Source organism: Staurois parvus, unplaced genomic scaffold (genome assembly GCF_062004578.1).
Source record: "Staurois parvus isolate SC_StPar_1 unplaced genomic scaffold, SC_StPar_1.0 ptg000602l, whole genome shotgun sequence".
In the NCBI taxonomy this organism is placed as follows: Eukaryota; Metazoa; Chordata; class Amphibia; order Anura; family Ranidae; genus Staurois; species Staurois parvus.
Genome location: NW_028318398.1, coordinates 197,929 through 224,411, shown reverse-complemented (window position 1 = coordinate 224,411; position 26,483 = coordinate 197,929). Strand labels below are relative to the sequence as shown.

The 26,483-nt window shown below is 42.2% G+C and overlaps 1 protein-coding gene across 1 annotated transcript in view; it reads right to left on the bottom strand.

The window, feature by feature from the left end:
• Window positions 1-16,676, bottom strand: part of LOC149449819 (vomeronasal type-2 receptor 26-like) — an 87,035-nt gene extending 70,359 nt beyond the window's left edge. Inside the window, exon 1 of the mRNA XM_089692714.1 lies at window positions 16,487-16,676. Coding sequence (XP_089548840.1) covers window positions 16,487-16,676 — 190 coding nt within the window. The remainder of the gene's footprint in view (window positions 1-16,486) is intronic.
• Window positions 16,677-26,483: the final 9,807 nt, after the last annotated feature.

Here is a 26,483-nt window from a genome sequence, read left to right as displayed (position 1 = left end):
ACACCATCAAGCAGCTCACAACCTCTCTTGGATCTCACCTGGTCCCCATGCCACATGTGTCTCTTCTTCTATCCCTTCTTCCGGAGGAGCACTGCTGCCCGCCTGAAAAATGCCGCCCTAGGCAAATGCCTTGTTTACCTTGTGGTAAATACGCTCCTGCTGACATCCGCAGTGACACCAACACAGTGATAAATGCTAATAAAAAGCACTGACACTGTACTAATGGCACTGGGCAGGAAGGGTGATCAAAGGGTTAACTGTGTGCTGTTCTACTGTGGGGCTGTGTGTTAGCGCTTCACTGTAAGCACACTGCTGTGCATGGCTGTGGAGGAGAACTGTTTTGCTTACAAACAGTTCCCCCCCACCGCCGGAGATCCTCGGCAATCACCGGGTACCAGCGAGTAATCACTGCCCGGGACCCAGTGATTGACAGCCGCAGCTGTGAATGTACCACGGTTAAGGTGCCCGTGCAATAATATAGTCAAAGTCCTTCATGTGACAGTTCAAAAATATTAGTGCTTAATCCAAAAAGTGCCACTTGTCTGTGTGGAATCCTCCACCACTTTGCTCCTCACCAGAAGGCTTGCCGGTTATCAGTTTGTGATACAATATACCCGGAACCTCCGTCTCTGACTCTTAGAAACCACTGATGATACAACCAGGAGCCTGAGATATATCTCAGGTGAGCTCTTCTTCTTAGGCTCCTGGTCGTGCCATCAGTGGTTTAACCACTTCCCATCCAGCCGTTGTATATAAATGGAAGGACGGTGGCAGTGCAGGGTCTGGTGGCCGTTCATAAACGGCCTCCCCACCCCCTGCTTGTGCGCGGTCCCTGGGAGCACGCAGTACCGCGATCCGGTGCCCGCTGTGTCCGCTGTGTCCTCCGGATCGTTGTACAGGAACTCTGTGCGAGGTCCCGATCATGTGATCACTGATTGACCAATCAGTGATCACATGCATAAATAAATGTAAATAATCGAGCGCTGGGTAGATAATAAATCAGCTGCTAGCATATGCAGGTGAACCTCAAGAACCCATAAAACAGAATAAAAATATGTAAATATACCGCGCTGCTATGCGTTTCGTGTTCAAACACTTTTTCAAAGGGCCCTTTGAAAAAGTGTTTGAACACGAAACGCATTAGGGAGGTGCCCCTAACCACTTTGTACACACCGTAGGGCCATTTTTGGGACGGCCGGCAGCCATATTGGAATTTGATGTAAGTCTGATTCATCCTTCTTATGCTGTCATTTTGGATTAATAAAGACATACTACACTATTGGAGGCTTTCTCTTGGGCTCTTTTTTCCCTGGGAGCCCGTTTTTTGAAGGTGACACCTGTAGTGCTGTGGCTTGGCATTGTGTATGACCCCCCTGGTGGCTGTTATTGGCATTTCTGGAGGCTGGATGCTCAGTTCAGATGGATGACACCTGGTGGTTGCAGCGCTGATGACATCAATCCTCTGCAGTACTCCACATCCAGAGAACCGGGAGTAGGTCTTATATACTCCATGCGCATTAAGTTGTGCTATCTGGTTAGTGCAATGTGTATCCATGTCCACTATCACAGGAGCCATAGACATTCTTCACTACGAATTCAATGACTTTACTGCACGTGTCACTGTAAATATCCCATCACATTGGGATTCAGACCTTATTTATGATATTTATTTAATTTAAAGTTTTTATTAATGATTGTGTGTTTTTTAGTCATATCAGCGCTGCATATTTACATATTATTAGTGATCACATGCAGAGTAGTAAGCAAGATGTCACTTCTGACATCATTGCTTACTACGTGTGAAATCTGTGATTGATCACCGAGGTCACATGGTACAAGGCTATTCACAACAGCCATGTACCATGTGACAAGCTGTGACCAATCACAGCTCACACATTATTTCTCAATGGCTGCAAGAATACAGCCAAAGAGAAAAGGAGAAATTATTGCTTTTACAGCCTTTATGGGTGTAAAAGAAATCAGTGTAAAAAAAAAAAAAAAAAAGAAATCTTCATCACCCCCACAAGTAATACAGTGTCACCATGGTGACACTGTGCTGCTAGGGTGACAGTATGTAAAAAAAAACAAAAAAAAACCACATAAATAATAATATAAAAAAAACATAAAAATGTAAAAAAAAAGTTTTAAAAAATTATAATTTTTGGTTATAAACTAATTTGGGTTATTTTTTTTTACTAAAAAGATAACTGAATAAAATTTGGCCAAGATTTATGAAGAAAGTTTATTTATTTGCAAAATTGTATAAGAAAAACACTTTTTTTCAAACTTTTTGGACGTTTTCATTTATATAGCAAAAAAAAATAAAAATCCCAGCGGTGAATAAATACCACCAAAATAAAGCTTTATCTGTCTCAAACTAAATGCTAAACAATTAATATGGGTACAGTGTTGCATGACTGCGCAATTGTCATTCAAAGTGTGACAGCACTGAAAGCTGAAAATTGGCCTGGACAGGAAGGGGGGAAAGTGTCCGGACTGGAAGTGGTTAAAAGAGAGAGAGACGGAGCTTCTGGGTTTGCTCTATTGATATATCTCAGGCTCCTGAAAAAACACTTGAAAGAAGGACTTTTATTCCTCTATTTCCCAGATTATGTATGTGAAGGATTAGGATACAGGCTTGTTTTGTCATTAATAATTCTTTACTTTATAATTCATTTTATAAGTGATTGATTTTATTGTTTAAAACTGGGTGGTGGGGGGCGCATGCGCGGCCGGCTCGAGGATGGACGCGCGATAGTTCCCGCTCCGTCCACCCGCCAGCATTGAAGCGGCTCACTCAGACCCCAGGGAAAACTAAGAGCACACGGCAGCTCCCGTAGTGTGCCCGCAGCCCACTAGACATGCCCCGCAGGAAAAAGAGCCCGGGGCAGCCAGGGAAACTAACAAACTTCTTCTCGACTGTTATGCCGGGAAACCAAGATGGCGGCCGCCATACAGACATGCAGGGAGGCTGCAAAGGTCAGGAGGAGGACTACAGGTCCCAGAGCGCGGATCCCAGGCTGCAGCACCAGCTTTACCCAGGGGACCCTGGTGAGTTGTCACCCCCACTGTCACCCACGACCTGCAGCCCAGCTAAATCACGGCCGCGGCTAGAGAGTGACCCTGACGACTCCTGCCAAGCCATAAATGTCCCACCTCAGCCATTACATTCCTCCTTGCCTGACATAGACGCATTCCCAGCATCTGACCAACCTCTGACTGAAATCTGCATGAAGAACATGCTAACATCACTGCATCAAACTTTACATAATGATATATCTGCGCCATTAACCCAAATTACTGCCTTGGTGCAAAGACAGGAACGCAGAATCCGCCATATTGAGACCAATATAGCTGACATTATAGAGGCACACAATGATTTGATTGATGCTCACACAGACCATGTATCGGACATCGAACAAATTAACCTAAGGTTGGCTGACATGGAGGACCGATCGCGCCGTAATAATATCAAACTCAGAGGGGTCCCAGAAACAGTGCTACCGACGCACTGCTGCCATATTTGCAACACTTCCTAAAGCTTTTAATCCCAACGCTCTCTGAAGTAGAGGCCACGATCGATCGAGCACATCGACTTCCTAAGCCTTCATTCCTGTCAGCATCCATCCCTAGGGATGTGCTCGTCCGTATACACTTCTACCACGTTAAAGAGAGAATTATGATGGCGGCTAGAAACCCACCTCCACTCCCACCCTCTCATGCGAATCTGCGTCTCTATGCTGATTTGTCCAAGGCCAAACTTTCCAACAGGAAAGAGATGATTTCAATCACAAAAGCACTCAGGAATCATGGTATGGCCTATCAGTGGGGATTCCCAACAAAATTAATAGTGCGACACCAAGGCAGGATTTATACTATTAAAAATTTGGAGGCTGGATTGGACTTCCTTAAGGCTTGGAGCATTTTACCTGCAGACCCACAGAAGAACAACCCTGGTTCCGTTCAAAATATGGAAGCGACTTGAAGGGCCCAGTGGCAAAAACGTGTTTACGCATGCTTATGTTTTTCCCTGGAGGTTCTCTCTGAACACTCCTATTTCTGGCGATCGGCCTATACCTAATGACTTTAGTTTGCAAAGTGTTCTATAGGTATGACCCCTCCGGTGGTCAAAACCTGTTTGGCTCCCCCATTTTTGCAGTAGCGTTCCTGGCTACATTGGTTACTTGCGTTTTACGTAAGTGTTTTTTTACTCCCGTTTTCTCCCTTTCCACCTATCCCTTCCCATGGCACCACCAGCTATATATCTCTGACACTGGATTGAAGTATTCTGACCCAGAATATTACCAAAGAACATCCCAAATATGCCTCTACCCCGAAAATCAACTTATAAATGATTACAATCACCTCTCTTAATGTACGAGGCCTCAACTCCCCTTTCAAGAGATCGATGCTATTAAGAGAAATTCGAAAATCTCAAGCAGACCTATTCTTTATACAAGAGTCTCACTTCGCCACGGAAAAGACCCCTAAACTGTATCTTCACCGATTCTCTCAACAATTCATGGCAACGAATGATAAAAAAAAGAATGGAGTTATTATCGCTGTTAATGACGCTCTCTCTTTCCAACTCACCTCCACCATAATCGACCCACAAGGGCGCTACCTCATTTTGATATGCCAAATTAAGGAGCTTACGTATACCTTAGTGAACGTATATGGCCCGAATAGTAAACAACTCAGATTTTACCGCAAACTCTACAACCTCATCTCCCGACACAAACGAGGTAGACTCATCATTGGAGGAGACTTTAATGTCCTTGGCAATTCACTTATAGATTCCTCCTCTAACAAGAAACACACCAACCTGGACTTCAACCGCTTCTTGCATGACCATGACTTATATGACATTTGGAGATGCCAACACGGCTCGGAGAGAGACTACACCTATTTTTCACCCCCACATCTCTCGTACTCTAGAATTGACATGTTTGTCACTGACAAATGGACTTTACAACACGTGTCCTCATCCAACATCGGTACTATAACTTGGTCCGATCATGCTCCGATCAGCGTCTCTTTGGATGATCACCGACGGTCAGCGATTCCTCCTATTTGGAGACTTAATTCTACACTTCTGAAACACCCAGACAACCAAAAATTTGTATTAGATGCTCATCACCTCTTTTTTGAAACTAACATCACTCCGGATATCTCTATTACCACACTTTGGTTAACATATAAAGCTTACATGAGAGGTATCCTCATCCAACTAAATTCTCGCATTAAAAAACAATGGTCACAGCAAATTGACCAACTCCTAGCTTCTATACGCAAGAATGAAGACACTAACAAACAAAATCCAAACCCCACCACGACCGCGGTCTTAAACCGAGATAGGAACACACTACGTACTATTCTATTACATACTTATGATACGAACCTCCAAAAAACAAAGTCCCAATTCTATGCACTAGGCAACAAATCAAATTCTCTTCTTACTAAAATCATCAAACAAAAACGGCTTAAAAACAAAATTGCCACGGTCCAACACCCAATCTCACGTGCCCCGTTGACCAACCCACAAGACATAGCTGACGCGTTTGCGTGTTACTATCAATCTCTCTACAATATAAAGGACGACCCCAACACGACTCAACCAACAACCCCATCGATTGAAAATTTCCTGCGTCATACCAGTCTCCCCCACATTACGCCTTCCCAGTTAGCCTCCCTCTCTGTACCGATTTCACCCACAGAGATCGAGAAAACCATAAATAAACTCCCTTTGAACAAATCACCAGGTAACGACGGTTTCACTAATGAATATTACAAAATATTTGCTCCCTCCCTCACTCCACACCTTTCGGATCTTTATAACTACGTTGCTTCTAAAGGGGAATTTCCCTCTGATATGCTACAATCAATAATCTCTACTATCCCAAAACCAGGTAAAGACCACCAATTAGTTCAGAACTATAGGCCAATCTCACTGCTCAACACAGACCTAAAAATATATGCCAAGATATTAGCTCTACGACTGTTTCCCTATCTTCCCACCCTAATCCACCCTGACCAAGTAGGATTCATACCAGGTAGACAGGCCCCCGATGCGACTCGACGAATCATATCACTACTACACCACCTTGATTTAGAAAATCAACCCTCACTCCTCCTATCTCTGGATGCAGAGAAAGCATTTGACCGCATTCACTGGCAGTTTATGACACTCACTCTCCAAAAATTTGGAATTACGGATTGGTTGTTGTCTGCAATTCTATCTCTATATTCCAAACCCTCTGCTAGAGTTCTCACCAATGACACGCTTTCACAACCGTTCTAAATTTCCAACGGAACTAGACAAGGCTGCCCTCTTTCCCCCATAATCTTCGTTTTACTCATTGAACCACTAGCATCTAACCTCAGAAATGACCCCAGTTTCTCAGGAATTAAATTTCTTAGGCACGAACACAAAATTAGCCTCTTTGCGGATGACATTATTCTAATGATTACAAACCCTTATAAGTCACTTACTTCAATACGCTCTCACATACAAACCTACGCAGATGTCTCATACTATAAACTTAATGAACCCAAGTCTTCTATTTTAAACTTATATACTCCTGCTCCACTTCAAAACTGGCTTATAAAACATTTCCCTTTTCAGTGGGAAACTCACAATATTCCCTACTTGGGGATTAAACTGACTGCCAAAACTAATCAACTCTATGCAGCTAATTTTAAACCGTTACTTGACATAATTCCACAGGAGCTTAGAAGCCTACGTACAGCTACCTTATCTATGTTAGGCAGAATAGCGACTATCAAAATGTGCATACTGCCTAAAATTTTATATATCTTCCGCACGCTGCCTATTTCTATACCTTCCTCCTTTTTTTCCACACTTCAAAAAATTCTGAATAAATTCATTTGGAATTCCAAATGATACGCCCACCCTTCAGAGGGGGAGCCGGTCTCCCGCATTTAAAATCCTATTACCAAGCTGTCTTATTAGATCAGCTCTTCTACTGGTGGCACCCCACCTAAGACAAAACCTGGACTATCATGGAATCCTCTTTGTACTCACCGGGATTATTAATAGATTTACTTTTTACCCCCCACATAGCTCAGACTGGTCCTCTACATTCACATCCATGTATTCAGGCCTCTCTGACGGTTTGGCATGATTTTCTGACATACACGCATTCACATAAGACTAATCTACGAATCCCTATCCCCATATCATCACTGCACTTCTTGTCCCCCCATTTAAACTTAACTTCTTGGAAAGCGTGCGGTATACATCATATTCAAGATCTCTACACTACTCAAAAACCAGATTCTTTTCAGACCCTCCAGAGGAGATTCCATCTTCCTGATAAGGAGCAATTCACTTTTATGCGCGTAACCCACTTGCTCCATAAAACGAACATACCACTTGAAATAGACTTTCCTGCTACCGCACACCATTTCTTCCAGAAGACTATTTACCCGAAGAAGGGAATATCCACCTTCTATACATTACTAATTGAAGCGCAATTTACAACCCATACGTCGTCCCTGACTAACTGGGAGAGGATTTTACTTCTCCCAACCACTCCACAATCCTGGCAAACAACGTTCGCCATCACATACAAAGCCTCAAAATGTAGTTCCCACTGGGATTCATATTTGAAAATTCTCCATCAATGCTATCTAACCCCTGCCAAATTATCTCTGTACTATCCACAACAGCCACAAACCTGCTGGAGACATTGCGGCGAAACTGGCTCGCTCTTTCATTTGCTATGGTCATGCAAATCCATCAAGTCGTATTGGAACAAAGTGTTTCAAATGATTTCTTCAATTATAGATACACCAATGACCCCAAATCCTGGTCTAGCCCTCCTACATATAATGATAGAAAAATTCCCCAAACGCTCACTCACTATTATTGTACACATTCTGGCAGCAGCTAAGATAAACATAACTAAACTATGGCGAAATACGTCACCCCCCTTATTGTCTCGTCTCGTTGCTGATATCAATCTACAATGCGAGATGGAACGAAGAACGGCCCTCCGAAACTCCACCTATCATAAATTCATACTACACTGGTCTCGTTGGTTAAAACACCCCAATTGTTCACTCACCTGATTACTAGTCCTAAATCCTAGCAGATACTGTTTTCACAGCTCATTGGTGCCCTCTTCCCTCCCTCCCCCATTCTTCCTACCCCTTCTCTCAACCCCTACCTAGTTTCTTTTGTTTTACGTTCTACAACATGGTTCATGAACCACGAGCATACCTCTCACGTAAACTTGATTACACTTAACAGGTCCCCAACCGGATGGTGGGGATCTATCACCTCTTCTTTTATCTTACGTTTTGTAACCTTGCCTTTGTGAACCTCTCACTTGAATGTTTCTATACGCTGTTATCTTGTTTTAAGATGATAAAAATTTCAATAAAAATTATTTGAAAATAAAACTGGGTGGTGGTACAAATTATATTTATATCCACTTGTGGACCACCAGCAATGTACTGCGGATGGGCGGCCCATACAGGCAATGCAACGTACCTGTACACCGCTGGACTCTTCCACCTACAAGGTGAATGTGCGCACCCCCGCCCGCCGATTGTACACAGTGGAAGTTTGTCAGCAGGTCCAAGACAATTATTCATGGATGGGACCTGCTTGACAATCAACACAGGGCTCTGCACAGAGGGAATGATCTCTATACTTCTACTCCCTACAAAGCAGGGAGAAGAATCAAAGAGATTTTTAGTAAAAATCAGAACACATTACACAAATGAACATGTATTAGGCACACATTTTACCTCTTGATTATCCAAAATGTCAACCCCTTCCCGACCAGTGTCATTAGTACAGTGACAGTGTATAGTATTATCACTGATCACTGTATTAGTGTCACTGGAGATGTCAGTATCAGTTAGTGTCAAATTTCCTGCTGCACTATCACAGTCCCACTATATGTCGTTGATCACTGCCATTAGTAGTATAAAAAAAGAAAAAAATCCAGTATATATACCATAGTTTGTAGACACTGTGACTTTCACGCAAATCAATCAATATACATGTATTGGGATTTTTTCCAAAGACATGTAGCAAATACATTTTGGCCTACATTTATGAAGAAATTCGATTTTTTTATTGGATATGTTTTATAGCAGAAAGTAGAAAATATATTTTTTTTCAAAATTTTTAGTCTTTTTTAATACATATGATAAAAAATAAAAACCCAGTGTTACTCAAATGCCACCAAAAGAAAGCTATGTTTGTGTGAAAAAATGTATATACATTTAGTTTGGGTACATTGTTCAGTGGTCTATTTTGTGATTGTTCTGCTCTAGGCAACAGAAAAATCGGGTGCCCCCCCAAATAAAAAAAAAGAGAGAGAAAAAGCAGCTAGCCATCCCCGGAGCCACAGACAGAGAGAAGCATTCTTCCAGCACTCACCTGCACCTCTCCAGAATGAAAGCAGCCAGCCATCCTCAGTGTCGCCCTTGTGCGGGAATGAGAGTCGCCCTTTACCTACCCCCTCCGGAAGCCCGCAGCCTCTCTCAGATCCCATGGCGGAGCTCAGGCAGTGCCTCACCCGGAGCCCATCATCTGTCCCCTGCCATGTTAGTCTCGTCTTCCATGGGGCAAATGCCTTTTTTGCTTAGCAGTAAATACGCCCCTGACAGTGTTGCATGACCACACAATTACCAATAAAAGTAGCGCTGAATATCAAAAAATGACCTGGTCATGAAGGGGGTAAAACCTTCCAAATTTGAAGTGGATATAGAAAGTGCTGAATAATATTAATATGTGCATCCTGCATAATTATTTGAAGTCAGTGACCGTCTAGCCAATGAATAGAGGATCAATATCACAATGCAAAAATGTCTGCCCTAAAGGAAAACTGTATTCCTCTGGACCAATACATCCTGAGACAAAAACAAGCCTTCAGATTAGGAAAGTCAGAATTCTGGAGCCTCATTTTGCCCTAGGTCTGTGATCAAGGAAGGACTGAACCTGAACGATCAGCGTGTTGGCCAAAGAACTAGTATTTTTTTAGGAAGGTCACCACAGACAGTCTCATACACTTCAGTACAGGTTTTCAAACAAGTCATCAGATGAAACTCCTATATTTCTATCTTCACAGAATCCCTTTATTTTTTATCACTGGTTATGGCAATTCCTGGACATTTCTTCAACTGAATTCAACAAAAAAAAAGAGAACAATGTAAGCAATTCTGTAAAATGCTACTTACCCAATAGTAGAAAGGATTAGGGTATTGTTTTCCACCTTTGGTACAACATCTGCAGATATTGTTAATATTCCTCCAATAATAAGGTCACCATCTTGATAATATCCAGTCTCATCTTCCTCATACCCCAACTGGACTTTAAAGAATGGTGGTAAATTGTGAGTCTTGGTTATAAAAAATGTCATCCAAAGGACAATGCAGAAAAGAAGACCTTTATAGAGATTACATGAAACTAAGATTCTGATCTTCATAGAACATAAAGCGTTCTCTGGCATCAATATCATGGATGTGGAGATGATACTGAACATTGATCAGTGACATGCCCTCAGTAAGTTACTGACAATGTCATCATCTCTCCTCTCTCTTTTTATACATTTCAGTGTAATAGATTTATCATTGTTCTGCATATGCTATTTTTTTCTGTATCTACTTTCAGTTGTTTTCTTTGATAAAAATGAAAAAGTTTTACTAAGAAACATTTTATGGAAAGCTCAGCAAAGATACAAATATATAACTGTTTTAACATTATCACCAAAATATATTTTAAAATGTACAAATCTATTGTTTATGCCACAATTATACCACTTCAGTTCTTCAGTCTCCAACAATGTGGTGTTTAAATGTTGGAATTATATTATTATTATTATTATTATTATTGTGATTAACCTCTTGCCCTCCAGAAGATTTACCCTCCTTCATGACCAGGCCATTTTTTGCTGTTTGGCATTGCCCTAATTCAACTGGTAACTGCAAGGTTGTGCCATGCTGTATAAAAACTATTTATGTCCTAATTTTCACACAAACTGAGCTTTCTTTTGATGGTATTTGATCATCTCTGCAGTTTTTACTTTTTATTTTCACTTAGTTTTTATTGAAATATTTTGAAACATACAACATAACAGAGAACAGAGATCAACGGAATACAAGGTTCACAATAAATATAGACATTATGGATAGGAAAGGATGGAGTGGAGGTACCCCGCCAACTGGCCGGGGTAGATATTAAAGTCTCGTCTTGGTTACATGAGAGGTATGCTCTAATTTTGTGAACCTTGTTGAAATTTTGGTAGATATTTATATAGGGAAATTGGAAGGGGCAAAGGGGGGAAAAGGGGGGGGGGAAGTGATGGCACCTAAATAATCGAAATCGTGTAACTTGGATATTATAAGATCATTTTATTATGCAGTTGGGGTTCTGTAGCCAGCGAGTCCAGTGAGTCTCAAATTTATGAGGAATTATGGAGGGCTGTTCTTCTCTCCATCTCGCATAGAAAGTTAAGGACAGTTAGTAGGCGGTGTAAAGAGGGAGTGGTGATAGATCGCCACAACCTGGTGATATTGAGCTTTGCAGCTGACAAGATGTGTATGGTAATAATGCGTGAAGACAGTGGTAGTTTGTCTATGCCGATATGTAGGAGTGCTAGAGCAGGGTTTGGAGTAACTGATGTCTTAGCGATGGAGGAGATTATCTGGAAAACTTGTTTCCAGTAGGAGGTGAGGGATTTACACGCCCACATTAAATGGAGAAGTGAGCCTGTTTCACCACAATGTCTCCAGCAATTTTGGGAATGCTGAGGGTAGAATAAGGACAGTTTAACGGGAGTTAAGTACCATTGGTGAATTATTTTCAAATATGCTTCCCAATGGGAGCTGCACTTTGAAGCCTTGAAAGTGATGGTGAAAGTTTCCTCCCACGTATTGGGAGATATGGGCTGGGAGATTACTTTTTCCCAGTTCGCAAGGGATGATGTGTATGTGGTAAATTGTGCTTCAACTAGAGCTGTGTAAAAAGTTGATATACCTTTTTTTGGATAAGTTGTCCTTTGGAAGAATTGTTGTGCTGTTGCTGGAATTTTTACGTTGAGTGGTACATGTACCTTATACAGGATATGGGCTATACGTACATATGTGAAATGTTCAGTAGCCGGGATTTGGTATTTCCCTCGAATAGTCTGAAAGGAATCTAATGTATTGTTAGTGTATAAGTCTTGTATATTCAGTATTCCATGGTTTATCCATAGAGTTAGGTTTAAATGGGGGGAAAGGAAATGTAGGGATGAGAGCGGAGTGGGAATTTGAAGGTTATCTTTGCGTAAGTGGCTATGGGCAATAAAGTCATACCAAGCTATTAATGAAGCTTGTTTGCAAGGGTGGTTGTGTAAATTTGTAGGGTGTGCTCCACGGGGTACAAATAATAAATCTGATAAGGTGTGCGGTAGTAACAGGGAAGTTTCCATCAGAGTCCAGGTTTTACTTATTGTGGGCTGCCTCGAAAAGAAGAGCTGATCAAGTAGAGCGGCATGGTAGTATGATTTCACATGTGGGAGACCAGCTCCCCCTCTGGAGGGAGGACGAATTAGAAGGTTTGTGGCACACCTGGGCTTTTTCAAGTTCCAAAGGAATTTGTTCAATATTGCCTGGAGTTTCGTGAAGAAAGTGTGAGGGGCTGGGATAGGGAGAGTGCGAAAGATGTAGAGTATCTTGGGTAGTATAGACATTTTAACTGTCGCCATTCTACCTAATGTCGAGAGGGTAGTGGTGCGTAATCCTTTAATCTCTTGCGGAATAGATTCAAGTAGTGGTTTAAAATTAGCATTATAGAGTTGGTTTGTCCTTGCAGTAAGTTTAATTCCCAAATATGGGATGCTAAGTTTTTCCCAAGTAACAGGGAAGTGTTTAGAGAGTAGGCTTTGGGTGGTCTCAGGCATGTGTAAGTTCAATATGGATGATTTAGGCTCATTGAGCTTGTAGTAAGATATGGATGCGTAATTTTGAATATGCATTCGTATCGACTTGAGGGATTTGTATGGATTAGTGACCATTAGGATAATGTCATCTGCAAATAGGCTGATCTTGTGTTCGGAATTTAGAAATTTGATTCCCGTGAAATTAGGATCATTTCTAAGGTTGGTTGCTAGTGGTTCAATGAGTAGGGCAAAAATTATAGGGGATAACAGGCATCCTTGCCTAGTTCCGTTGGAGATGTAGAAGGGTTGAGATAGTGTGCCATTGGTTAGAACTCTGGCTGAAGGTTTAGAGTAAAGGGACAGAATAGCTGATAACATCCAATCAGATATTCCAAATTTTTGGAGCGTATACGACATGAACTGCCAATGGATTCGGTCAAATGCTTTTTCTGCATCAAGCGATAGTAGAAGCGAAGGTTGGGTATCTGATTCAAGGTGGTGTAGTAGGGATATGATACGTCTAGTGGCGTCAGGCGCCTGTCTACCAGGAATAAATCCCACTTGGTCTGGGTGAATTAAGGTCGGTAGGTGGGGGAGTAGTCTGAGGGCGATTATCTTAGCGTATATTTTTATATCCGTGTTAAGAAGCGAAATTGGTCTGTAATTTTGTACTAGTTGGGGGTCTTTACCAGGTTTCGAAATGGTAGTAATTATTGACTGTAACATTTCTTGGGGGAATTCCCCGGAGGATGCGACATGGTTATATAGGACAGATAAGTGTGAGTTAAGATTGGGGGCGAATGTTTTGTAGTATTCATTTGTGAAACCATCATTCCCTGGTGATTTATTTAAAGGAAGGAGAAATCGGTACGGATATAGATTCAAGTTGAGAGGGAGTTATGTGTGGGAGATTAGTGTTATGTAAAAATTGTTCTATTGATTGCGTTGTTGGTTGGGTTGTATTAGTGTCATCTTTTAAGTTATATAATGTCTGGTAGTAGGTCGCGAAGGCATTGGCTATATCTCGGGGATTTGTCAAGGGGACGTGCGAAGTAGGGTGTCGAATTATGGGTATTTTGGTTTTAAGTCGTTTTTGTTTAATGATCTTGCTAAGAAGCGAGTTTGCTTTGTTACCGAGTGCATAGAATTTGGCTTTCGATCTTTGCAGATTGGCGTCGTATGTGTGTAGTAAAATGGTGCTTAATTTATTTCTATCCGCGTTTAGTGTCGCGGTTGTGGAGGGAGTTGGATGTTGTTTATTGAGTCGTTCATTTAGGCGAATGGAGGTCATGAGTTGGTCGACTTGTTGAGATCGTTGTCTCTTAGTGCGGGAGTTTAATTGTATGAGGATACCTCTCATGTAGGCCTTGTAAGCCGGCCAAAGTGTGGTGATGGATATATCAGGGGTGACATTGGTATCAAAAAAGAGTTTGTGAGCTTCTTGAATATGTTTCTGATTTTCCGGTGACGTTAGGAGTGAGGAGTTGAGTCTCCAAATCGGTGGGATCTCCATATTTTGATCATCATCTAATGATATTTGGATTGGGGCATGATCGGACCAGGTTATAGTTTCTATTTTAGATGACGTCACATGTCCATTTGTCCATCACAAACATGTCTATTCGTGAGTACGAGAGATGTGGGGGAGAGTAGTAGGTATAGTCTCTTTCAGAGCCGTGCTGACATCTCCAGATGTCATATAAGTCATTGTCATGAAGAAATTGGTTAAGGGTCGGTTTTGTGGATTTCGAGGTGGAAGACGATTCTATGTCCGAGTTACCTACAATGTTGAAGTCTCCACCGATAATGAGTTTCCCTTGTTTAAGTGGAGAGATGACTTTGTAGAGTTTACGGTAGAAACGTAGCTGTTAGCAGTTCGGGCCATAGACATTCACTAAAGTATGGGTCTTGTCGTTTATTTTACACACCAATATATGGTAGCGGCCTTGTGGGTCCGCCGTCTGTGATAGGATACGGAATGAGAGAGAGTCATTAATGGCCGTAATCACTCCATTTTTCTTTTTGGGGTTAGTTGCCATGAACAGCTGAGAAAAACGATGAAGGTATAGTTTGGGTGTCTTTTGGGTAGCGAAGTGTGTTTCCTGTATGAAGAGTATGTCCGTTCGTAACTTCCTTGCTTCTTTGGATAGTAGTGATCGTTTATATGGTGAGTTTAGGCCACGCACATTTAAAGATGTAAGATTAATCATTGGTAAGCGTGGTTTCCAGCTTTTCCGTAATCTGGTGTGGTATTTGAGAGAAGCGTATGATGTTGTGTTTTCCAAGAAAATGGGTATTCAGGTGGGGGTGGTAGGATGGTCGCTCAATCGGAGCATTGAGGGGAGTGTTCCATGAGGAATCGAGGTAATTAACACTTGGGTCTTGAGTGGGTGTCCAGTGGTGCCAAGGGAATGGAAATGGAAGGATATAGAGAACAGTAAAAAAACATTTGCAAAAAATGCAAATATGTTGAGTAGCCAACATTTCTACTTTAAAATTGGGGGATGCGAATGGACTTGACCGCCTGAGGGAGTCAAGCCTATTATAAACACGTCGTACAAACTTCAATGGGTCTGGGCCGAACGCCAGAAATATCGAATTAAGAAGTGGCTCCTGGGAGAGAGTGTGAGCATGTTTCAGTAGAAAATATGTCTTGTAAAGATTATGTTGCTTCCATAGAGCTATGTGCGGGTTCTTGTGATTCCGCAGGGAGGATATTCCAGGTTTTTAGTAAATCCAGGCCTGCCTCCAGTGTTTTAATAGTAAAAATCCTACCATGTTGCCGCACCGTTAATTTGGTGGGAAACCCCCATTGGTAGGCTATACCGTGGTTTCTGAGGGCCTTGGTGATGGATACCATTCTTTTTCTGTTGAGGAGGGTAGCTTTAGATAAATCAGCATATAGGCAGAGATTTGCATGAGATGGCGGGAGTGGCGGTGGATTCCGGGCCGCCGACATAATTTTGTCTTTTACATGGTAGAAATGGATGCGGGCTAATACATCTCTAGGGATGGTTGCTGGTAGGAAGGAGGGTTTTGGTAGGCGGTGCGCACGGTCAATTGCGATCTCTATGTCAGAGATTGATGGAAGGAGAATTTTGATGTAGTGCTGTATGTATGGTAGTAAGTCGCCATTGGTGATAGATTCAGGAATGCCTCTGAACTTAATGTTGTTGCGGCGTGATCTGTCTTCCAAGTCGGCCAGTTTTTGGTTGATTTGCTCAATATCGGTTGAGTGATCTGCATGTGCGTCAATCAAGTTGTTGTGCGCCGTGATTATGTCTCCCATGTTATTTTCAATGTGGCTTATTCTGTGTTCTTGTTGTTGTACTATAGTTGATAGCTGGTTGAGTGACGTAAAAATATCGTTGTGTAAAGATTGGCGCAGAGATGTAAGCATACTTTTCATGCATATCTCCATCAAGGGTATGTCAGAGGGAATACGTCTATGTCAGGCATGGCTTTATGAGAAGGTTGCAATAAAGGGTTTGAGGCCTGATATGCTGTACTGGGGTCCTGATCTAGCCGTGGCCTGGATTTAGCTGGGCTGAGTGATGTAGGGGACAGTGGGGGTGACAACTCACCAGGGTCCCCAGGGTAGAGCGAGTGTTGCAGCCTGGAATCATGTTGCTGGGCCATGTAGTCCTCCTGCTGGGTGCTGCTGATGTCCCCCTGCTTGCAGCCGCGGGCGCCATCTCGGAATCTCGGCCCGGCGGCCGGGAAGAATTTCGTAAGTTTCCCGGGCTGATCGGAGGTTTTTTTCCTCCGCGGCATAGCTGAGGAGGTGCGGGCACTTTATGTCAGTGCAGTGGAGCCTGTGTGGAGTCCCAGGGCCGGTGTGAGCCGCTCGGTTACTGGCGGGTGGACGGCGCTGCTCTCAAAGCACGTCCACCATCAGAGCCGGCCGCGCATGCGCCCCCTGCAGTTTTTACTTTTTGCGCTATAAACAAAAAAAGACTGAAAATTTTGGGGAACAAAACAATATTTTTTATTTTTGGTTATAAAAAATATCCAAAAAACTCAAAGTTAGTCATAAATTTAGGCTAAAATGTATTCTGCTGCATGTGTTTTGTAAAAAAAAAATCCCAATACTTATAAATTAATTGATTTGTGTGAAAGTTGTAGCGTCTACAATCTATGGTATATATATTGGAATTTACGTGGCATTTACTTTCTGACTAATATATACATAAAATGAGTGTATTAAATAAACTTATATGTGATATTTCTCAACTCCTATTAAATTGTGCTAAGTGTATCCAATATATTCTAAAAGCTGCCACTTTAAACAAACCATAATAAATGAGTGAAAAAACAACACATATATAGCGTTGACCGGAACCGGAAGTTTCAGAAAACAACAATCCAGAGGTGGTGAGAGCACCTACTGTCTATTGTCACTTCAGGTTTATCCATGTATATGATACCGGGCTTTTTACAACTGTTTGCTTGTGAGTAATGTCCATTTGAACAATTAAAGGATCTTGGTTTTAATACTACACCATTGGAGTGCCTCTCTGCTATTTGTTTTACATGATAATTGTGAGATAGAGGAATATCATGATTGTATGATATATAAGCATTGGTTATAGTCCGTTTATATTTTGGAGGATTATTCCTTGAAGCCTGTTTGCCAAACACGAAATTGGGAGGCAACAACTTTTGCTGAGTCCACATCCGTGTGGGGAATATTTTGAAGCACTTGCTTTCAGTAAACAGCACGTGATGGATTCCAAAGAAGGAGGAATCATTTCTGTGGACTTTGGATCATTATATATATTTTTGTATTCACATTAATTCATGGATGTCATTTTGTGATTTATTCACAATTTATTGTGTTGTACTCACTATATCACTTTATTACTATTAATTTAGCACCACCATAACACTATATGTGTTTTTCTTTCACTCATGTACTTTCTGACTGCTTATCACATTTCTTGAGGTGCTAAAAAAACAGGTCAGTATAACCCCCCCCCCCCCTCCCAATAACCCCTGTTTTGAAAATAGACATCTCAAGGATTTTGCAGAGAGGCATGTTGAGTCCATGGAACATTTTATTTTTTGCCACAATTTTTCTTAAAATTACCATTTTTTTTTACAAAGTTGTCACTTTAATGATATATTGCTCATGCATGCCATGGGTATATGTGGAATAACACCCCAAAACACATTCTTCTACTTCTCGTGAGTATGGGGATACCACATGTGAGAGACATTTTGGCAGCCTAGCTACACACAGGCTCCCAAAATCCAATTTTATTTTTTTACACAAAGTTGTCATTTAAATGATATATTTTGCACACAAGCCATGGGTATATGTGGAATAACACCCCAAAACACATTCTGATACTTCTCCCAAATATGGGGATACCACATGTGAGAGACAATTTGGCATTCTAACTACATACAGGTCCCCAAAATCCAATGACCACCTCCAGGCTTTCAAAGGGCATATTTCCTCATATCACTTCCCCACTACCTATCACAGTTTTGAAAGGCACTAAAATGCCAGGATAGTACAAACACCCCCCAACAAATGACCCCTTTTCGAAGAAATGTGATGAGAGGCATGGTGAGTATTTTACAGATATAATTTTTGTCACAGCATTTTGAAAAAGAAAAAATACATTTTTGTTTTCTTTCTTCGTTTTCCAAAAACATGTGACAACAAATGAGATCTGCAAAATACTCACCATGCCTCTTAGCAAATACCTTAGAGTGTCTACTTTCCAAAAAGGGGTCATTTGGGGGGGGTTCTTCTACTATCCTGACATTTCAGGACCAACATTAGAAGCTTATGCCACACATCACCCACTCTTGAAGACCAAGCCTTTTCTGACACTTTTTGTTTACATGAAAAACATTTTTTTTCATTATAAAATTACTTTGAACATCGCTGATCCTGCTAACACTGAATTTTCTGGGACACTATACTAAGCAGGCACTAGTATAGTTCTGTTCATGATCAATATCTTGATTCATTCAAACACTATACTAGTAATGGGGGTGATCAGCGACCTATAGCGTGAGTGCGATAGTGTGCGGGCAATGCTAGCTGACCCTGGCTGGGAGAGACACTAACTGACCCTGGCTGGGAGGGACACTAACTGACCCTGGCTGGGAGGGACACTAACTGACCCTGATGCTATCTGATGTTGCTAGTGGCAGGAATACAGTGATCAGTGAAAAATTATATATACTGACACTGTACTAATGGCACTGGCTTGGTGACGGGGCAATCAACGGATTAAATGTGCTAATCTAACATGTTTGTGTAAAATGTAGTGCTTTTACTCAATGCCGTGTTATCTCTTCTGAACCTGAACTGACCGGGGGGGGGGGGGGGGGGGCAGCGGGAGATGCAGGCACGTTCACACCCCAAAATAGGAAGCGATGCAAGATTACATCACTTTGCCAAGAGCTGCTGCTCACCCGCAAAATGTGGGTGAGCGGTTGGCAAATAATTAAAAAAAAAACCCTTAAAAATAATTTTTTTAAAGAAAATTCTCAATATGGTATGTTTTATTTTATTTTTTTAAACATTTTTTTAAATTTTTTTTGTGTAATACTTTTATCAGAATAGTACAATATTACCATAGTAACACTGTACTGCTGGGCGGGGGGGTGATCAGGGATGTTTTTTTTATTTTTTTATACTTTGCTTTGCAGGAGAAATAAAGATCCTGCAATGTAAAGCTGGCTGTCATGAACATAACTCATTCATGAACTGTCATCAATGAGTTAGGTTTTTGACAGCTCAGTATAGTCTGTGACTGGCTGGAGCTGGTCACATGGTACAGGGTGCTGTGATTGGCCCCATGTATCATGTGACAGCTGTGCGCCAATCACAGCTCACTAGGAAGAGGAGCAGAGCTGTTATGAATGAGATTGATTCATAACAGCTTTGATTACATTGTGATCGGATAGCGATCATATGACGGGTCCCATTCACTGGGATCTTCATTCCGCTGTGTCCGCCAGACACAGCAGTCGCGAGGGGGGAGCACTGCGTCCCCTGTGTTAGTACATCCAGAGCGACGTACGGGTACGGTGCTTTGCCTGTAGCTGCCGCCTGGCCGCAGTACATTGTGGGCGGGAAGAGGTTAATATGATTATTAAGTGTTCTTGCAAGAACACTTATTGTTATCTCACATATATATTCTTATTCTTATTATAGCCAAATTTGCCACGCTAACTCCTCCCACAGTTTATACACTACAAAGACAAGTAATATATCAAAACGTGCGGATTGTTCCCGATAGGATTGCTATTACTTTGTGGAACGTTTCTTGTGATTCTAACAATATAAACCTTTTCACAGTAGCATTTATACTTTTCAAACTACAAGTGTTTGAAGATGGCAATCGCCAGTGAAGTTGGCAAGTTACAGCAGGGTGTTTAGAACAGAGCTTCTCACATTCCTGTGACTGAGTGAGTTGCTATAGCAACCAAACATGACTCACAGGCAGCTGAGTCACCAAGTTGAAATAAAGTTCTCAGTCTATCAGGCTTGCCATGTGCACTGTTTACATTTCATCAATCACTTGGTAAAGGTTGCCGGCAAGAACACTTTACACAATTTCCCCAGAAATTGTACCTTTTCTAGTTCTTATTAAGTGTTCTTGCATAGCAGGAACACTTATTGTTATCTCACATATATATTCTTATTATTATAGCTAAATTTGCCACGCTAACTCCTCCCACAGTTTTTACACTACAAAGACAAGTAATATATCAAAACGTGCGGATTGTTCCCGATCGGATTGCTATTACTTTGTGGAACGTTTCACTGAATCGTTCACAAAATATCGCGGTTTTTGTGGTGAAATTTTCCCATAGGAATGAATGGTGCATCTAGAGTGGCAGCAGAGCAAAGCTACAGGGTGGAAGGAAAAATCAGAACATGATTTGTAAACTGCCATCACTCTGTCATTTTCAAGCCCACCTACACATATCTTATATCAAAACGTTCAGCTAACCCTGCTGTCACTAAAAATGTTCACGGCTAAGCCATAGTCCTGATAGTTTTCACAATATGACCATTTGTTTGCAACTTATGCCGCCCATTGACTTTCATTGAATCTTCACTCTAGACACCTGAAATTTCAAGGGCCATTTTTAAACTGCGACTGTGCCTTCATTTTTAATATTTCAGAGACATACTATATATCAAAATTTAGGTCTGGCTCTTGTGATTCTCACAATATAAAGCTCTTCGCAGTAGCATTTATACTTTTAAAACTACATGTGTTTGAAGATGGCAATTGCCAGTGAAGTTGGCAAGTTGGAGCAGTGTGTTTATAAAAGTTCCTCTCAGCTTGCTCTGAGTGAGTTGCCATAGCAACCGAAGGTGAGTCACCAGGAAGCAGAGTGACCAAAGCTACAGTGTGAGCTGCAAAATAAAAGTTGAAATGCATTTCTTTATGCTTGCCATGTGCACTGCTTACATTTCATCAATCATTTGGTTAGTGTTGGATGCAAGAACACTTCACACAATTTCCCCAGAAATTGTACCTTTTCTAGTTATCATTATTAGTAGTAGTAGTATTATTATTAGTAGTAGTAGTGTTATTATAATAATAATAATAATTATTATTATTATTATTATTATTACTAATAATAATACTAATAATAATACTGACTTTGTGAAATACTGTGGAATGTATAAAAATGCTTATGTGATCTCAAATAGGATCTATTATTATAAATGATAATACTAATATTGCCCGCACATAATCCATAGCAGTTAGTTCCATACTTCTACTGACATAAAACCAGTATCAATCTATTCTGACATTCCGCTGTAAATCAGGTACTTTTCTTGCTCCTCAGGTATATAAGGAACATGGAATATGATCTGTATGATGAGCCTTGATGTTTGACAACTGTCTCTGTATTATCATTAATGTGTTTCAATGTGATCATTTAATGACTTCTTTCATTGCGGTTCCATCACTAATCACATGGATCATATTACATATTAATTGATGTTACAAGTCTGCTAATTGTCACAGAAAAGCTTCGGTCTCCCCTCTATAATTATATGCCGAGCCGACATTACCTAAGGGAACCTTGGACAGGGATAGATTTAGTAGCAGACGCAGCAGGCTCGGTTGTTTTGAATGGAAGCCAAAAAAAAACAATGAGAAGAATTGAAACTCCATCTTACTGAGAAGGTAAAGCCATTGATAAATACAAACTATGAATTGTAATGGAAGAGACACAAAAGTTCCTGAAGCATACATCCAGCTGCAGACAGACGGGATTGTAATGTAAATGATCGTTATAACATTTTGACGTTTTAATAATGATGTACATTTACAGTAGGTAGCCATATTCAGCCAAATGTTCATACGCTGATTATTACTGGCCGTGCAGTACAATGACTGTGCTTTATTAATCCTCTAATCTCATACCTATAGACCACGTTCTGGATGACATATCCTCTAATTCATCTTTTTTAAGCAATTGCTCAGAAAATTTTTTTTACTGTCATGCAGAAAATTACTAATTAATTAAATTAAAGATAAAGCAACAATGCAATATATTACAGCTTACTGATGTAATGGCTGCATTTGTTTGTTTTTTTTATGCTTTTTCCCTTTTATTTTCACTTGAGAATCCAGCAAGTAATACTGCAAGTAACATAATTACTGTATCTGTGAGGGAGCAGCACTGTCAGAAAAGATTTAGAACTACAAAAAACATCCCCTCCTCATTTTTATAACATATTGTGTGACGTGTTGTGTAAACCTCATGGATAACTGGTGTAGCGCCCTCCAGGTAGATGATTTTTTGTTTGTGAGTCAGAGGCTTGTTAGAAGCCTGGGCTAAGTCAGCCTGGGAGTGAGTCAGCAAGGGTACTTCGGGGGAGGCTGGGAGGCTCTACAAGTTAGGGCTTCTGGAGCCTTCTCACCCTTCTAGAAACTTCTGGCACTTTCTAGAAGAGGGGCAGAGGAGGGGAGGAGGCTTAGATTTTCATATTTAAGGGAGTCTGACCAATCCCCTGGTCGGAGGCTGGGCAATAGTGGTCAGACAGGCCCTTAAATATGGGCGAGCCTGAAAGGGAGTTGAGCGGAACAAAGAGTGAATTAAGGTGATGGTGTTTGTAGCCTGGAAGGGGGACCCAGTATCAGGGGGCCTACCTACAGGCTGAATCTGGAAATAAGAATCTCCACTGTCCTGCTGTCTGCTAGAAAAGACAACCTGTCAGCAGGGAAGGAGACAGCCCAGTGTGAGGCCTGGAAGCATCTTCAACCCATTAAGCTACAGAAAAAAAGTGTGAATACTTCTACACCCCCTGGGCCAAAGAAGGGAGAGGGCGGTCAAGTGCAATACCCAACTAGTTCCCACTGTAGATCTTGGAATCCCTTGCCCAGGGATACCCTCAGGACAGCCGGATGGATGAGGAGAGGTTTAACTAGGGTCTGAGGAGCTACACCAAAAGGGACTCAGTGTTCTTTAAAGAGAGAGTTGCTGATTTTGGTCCACATCTTGTACATTTTTGTAAATTATTATTATTATTATTATTATACAGAATTTATAAAGCGCCAATGGTTCGCTCATACATTACAAAGGGGGACAGAACATGTGACAGAACAATACCAATACAATGCAAAACATGAGGGGATTGAGGGATTGTTTAGTGGTTTCTGGGGTTAGGAACGTGCGTATTTTGGTGATGTTGAGGAGGTGGAGTCTGCACGAGTTAGTTAAAGATTGGACTTGGGGCTGGAAGGATAGGTCGGAGTCCAGAATGACACCAAGTACTCTGGCCTGTGGGGCGGGTTTGATGGTGGCGTTGTTGGATGTGACTGAGAAGTCAATGGGGGGTGGTGTGCGGGCTGGGGGGAAGACAAGAAACTCGGTTTTGGAGAGGTTCAGTTTAAGGAAGTGGAGCGACATCCAGTCTGATATGTCGCTTAGTAGGTGTGTGATTCGGGCGGAGACCGAGGGGGTGAGGTGGGGGGTTGAGAGATAGATTTGTGTGTCATCGGCATAGAGGTGGTAGTTGAAGCCGTGAGAGTGTATGAGTTGGCCAAGGGAGGAGGTGTAGATGGAGAAGAGAAGGGGCCCGAGGACAGAGCCTTGAGGGACCCCAACAGAGAGGGGGAGTGACGGGGAGGTGGTAGCATTATAGGTAATGCTGAAAGAGCGTTGTGACAGGTAGGATGAGAGCCAGGAGAGAGCATAATCTCTGAGGCCGAGGGAGTGTAGTTTTTTGAGGAGGAGGGGGTGGTCGACTGTGTTGAAGGCCGCAGAGAGGTCAAGGAGTAGGAGCACTGAATAGTGGCCATTAGCTTTGGCGGTTAGCAGGTCGTTGGAGAGTTTGAGTAAGGCAGTTTCGGTGGAGTGTAGGGGATGGAAGCCGGACTGTAGGGGATCGAGGAGGTTGTTGTCATTGAGGTGAGAGCTTAGGCGGGTGTAGACTAGGCTCTCGAGGAGTTTGGATGTGAATGGGAGCAGGGAGATGGGTCTGAGGTTGTTCGGGTCATTGGGGTCCAGGGAGGGCTTTTAAGGTATGGGGGTGATGTGTGCATGTTTCAGAGGGGAGGGGAAAGTGCCGGAGGAGAGATTAAAGATGTGGGTGAGGGAGCGTAGGATGGAGGGGGAGGGAGGTCGTAGGAGTTGTGAGGGGATAGGGTCGAGGGGGAAGGTGTTGAGGTGTCCTTTAAGTTTACAGTTCCTTTGGGCATCTCATATACCCCTAGAACCCATCCAAGTTGTTACCCTCACTAAAAACAACAAAAACAAGGACTCAAGGACTGTTTTACTGACTCTAGAACATGTGGAAAATGCATGTTGCCTGGCCGTGCAGAGCTTAGGGGGACCCAAAAATTCAGCGATCCTTCAGTGCCCCATCAAGTGTACCTGTCACACAGAGTGATCAGAGCCACCATCATCCGTATACCTGTCACACAGTCGCCATCATCAGTATACCTGTCACACAGTCATCATCAGCAGTATACCCGCCACACAGCCACCATCAGCAGTATGCCCGTCACACAGCCACCATCATCAGTATACCCGTCACACAGTCACCATCATCAGTATACCCGTCACACAGCCACCATCATCAGTATACCCGTCACACAGTCACCATCATCAGTATACCCGTCACACAGTCACCATCATCAGTATACCCGTCACACAGTCACCATCAGCAGTATACCCGTCACACAGTCACCATCAGCAGTATACCTGTCACACAGTCACCATCAGCAGTATACCTTTCCCTAGTTATACTAGTGAGGAGGCTTTTCAAATCCTCAGTATGACGGATTAGAGCAGCGAGAAGCTCTCACTGTCCAATTCCAATTCTGAGTATGAACCGATCGAAACTTGTGGATCTGTGACCGAATCGGAGGAAGAAACAGTCCCTCCAAAAAGGATAAGATGCTTTGAACTCCAGGCAACCACCAGTAGCCACATACACTCCAATGCTGAATTGGCCCTTGACTAGAGATGAGCGAATCGAAGTATCCGAAGTGGAATTCGAGTCGAATATCGGAAAAATTTCGATTCGTGCCGAATCCGAAAAACAGCCTAATTCGGACGCGCGAATCGAAATTTTTCCGAAAATGGCGGCTGACATGTGCGGCGACGGAGCGGGGATGTCGGGGAAGGCGCGCAGACAAGGCGCGCTGCCCCATAATGCATTCCTCAACGACATGTGATCGCATCAGCCAATCAGCAGCCAGCCAGCCAGCACTGTGTAATGGTCGAGGTATATATAGCGGCCATTTTGGAAATCTTCATTTGCCTGCAGTCATTGAACAGAGGCAGACCGCTCTGTACTAGGGACAGGGACAGAGTTAGGGCCACAGAAACGAGAATTGGGGACAGAGAGAAGTTACTTAGGGACAGAGAACCATTACTCAGGGACACAGACTTGTTAATGAGGGCCACAGAATCGTTATTTAGGGACAAAGAAACGCTAGTTAGGGCCACAGAATTCATACTCAGGGACAGACAGAATTTTCACTCAGTGCCAGAGAATTGTTACTTAGGGCCACAGAAACGTTATTAGGGCCACAGAATTTTTACTCAGGGACAGACAGAATTGTTACTGAGTGCCAGAGAATTGTTACTCAGGGACAGACAGAATTGTTACTGAGTGCCAGAGAATTCTTACTCAGGGCCACAGAATTCATTCTCAGGGACAGACAGAATTGTTACTCAGGGACAGACAGAATTGTTACTGAGTGCCAGAGAATTGTTACTCAGGGACAGACAGAATTGTTACTGAGTGCCAGAGAATTGTTACTCAGGGACAGACAGAATTGTTACTGAGTGCCAGAGAATTGTTACTCGCACAGACACAAAATTGTTACTTGCACAGACACAGAATTGTTACTCGCACAGACACAGAATTGTTACTGAGTGCCAGAGAATTGTTACTCAGGGACAGACAGAATTGTTACTGAGTGCCAGAGAATTGTTACTCAGGGACAGACAGAATTGTTACTGAGTGCCAGAGAATTGTTACTCAGGGACAGACAGAATTGTTACTGAGTGCCAGAGAATTGTTACTCAGGGACAGACAGAATTGTTACTGAGTGCCAGAGAATTGTTACT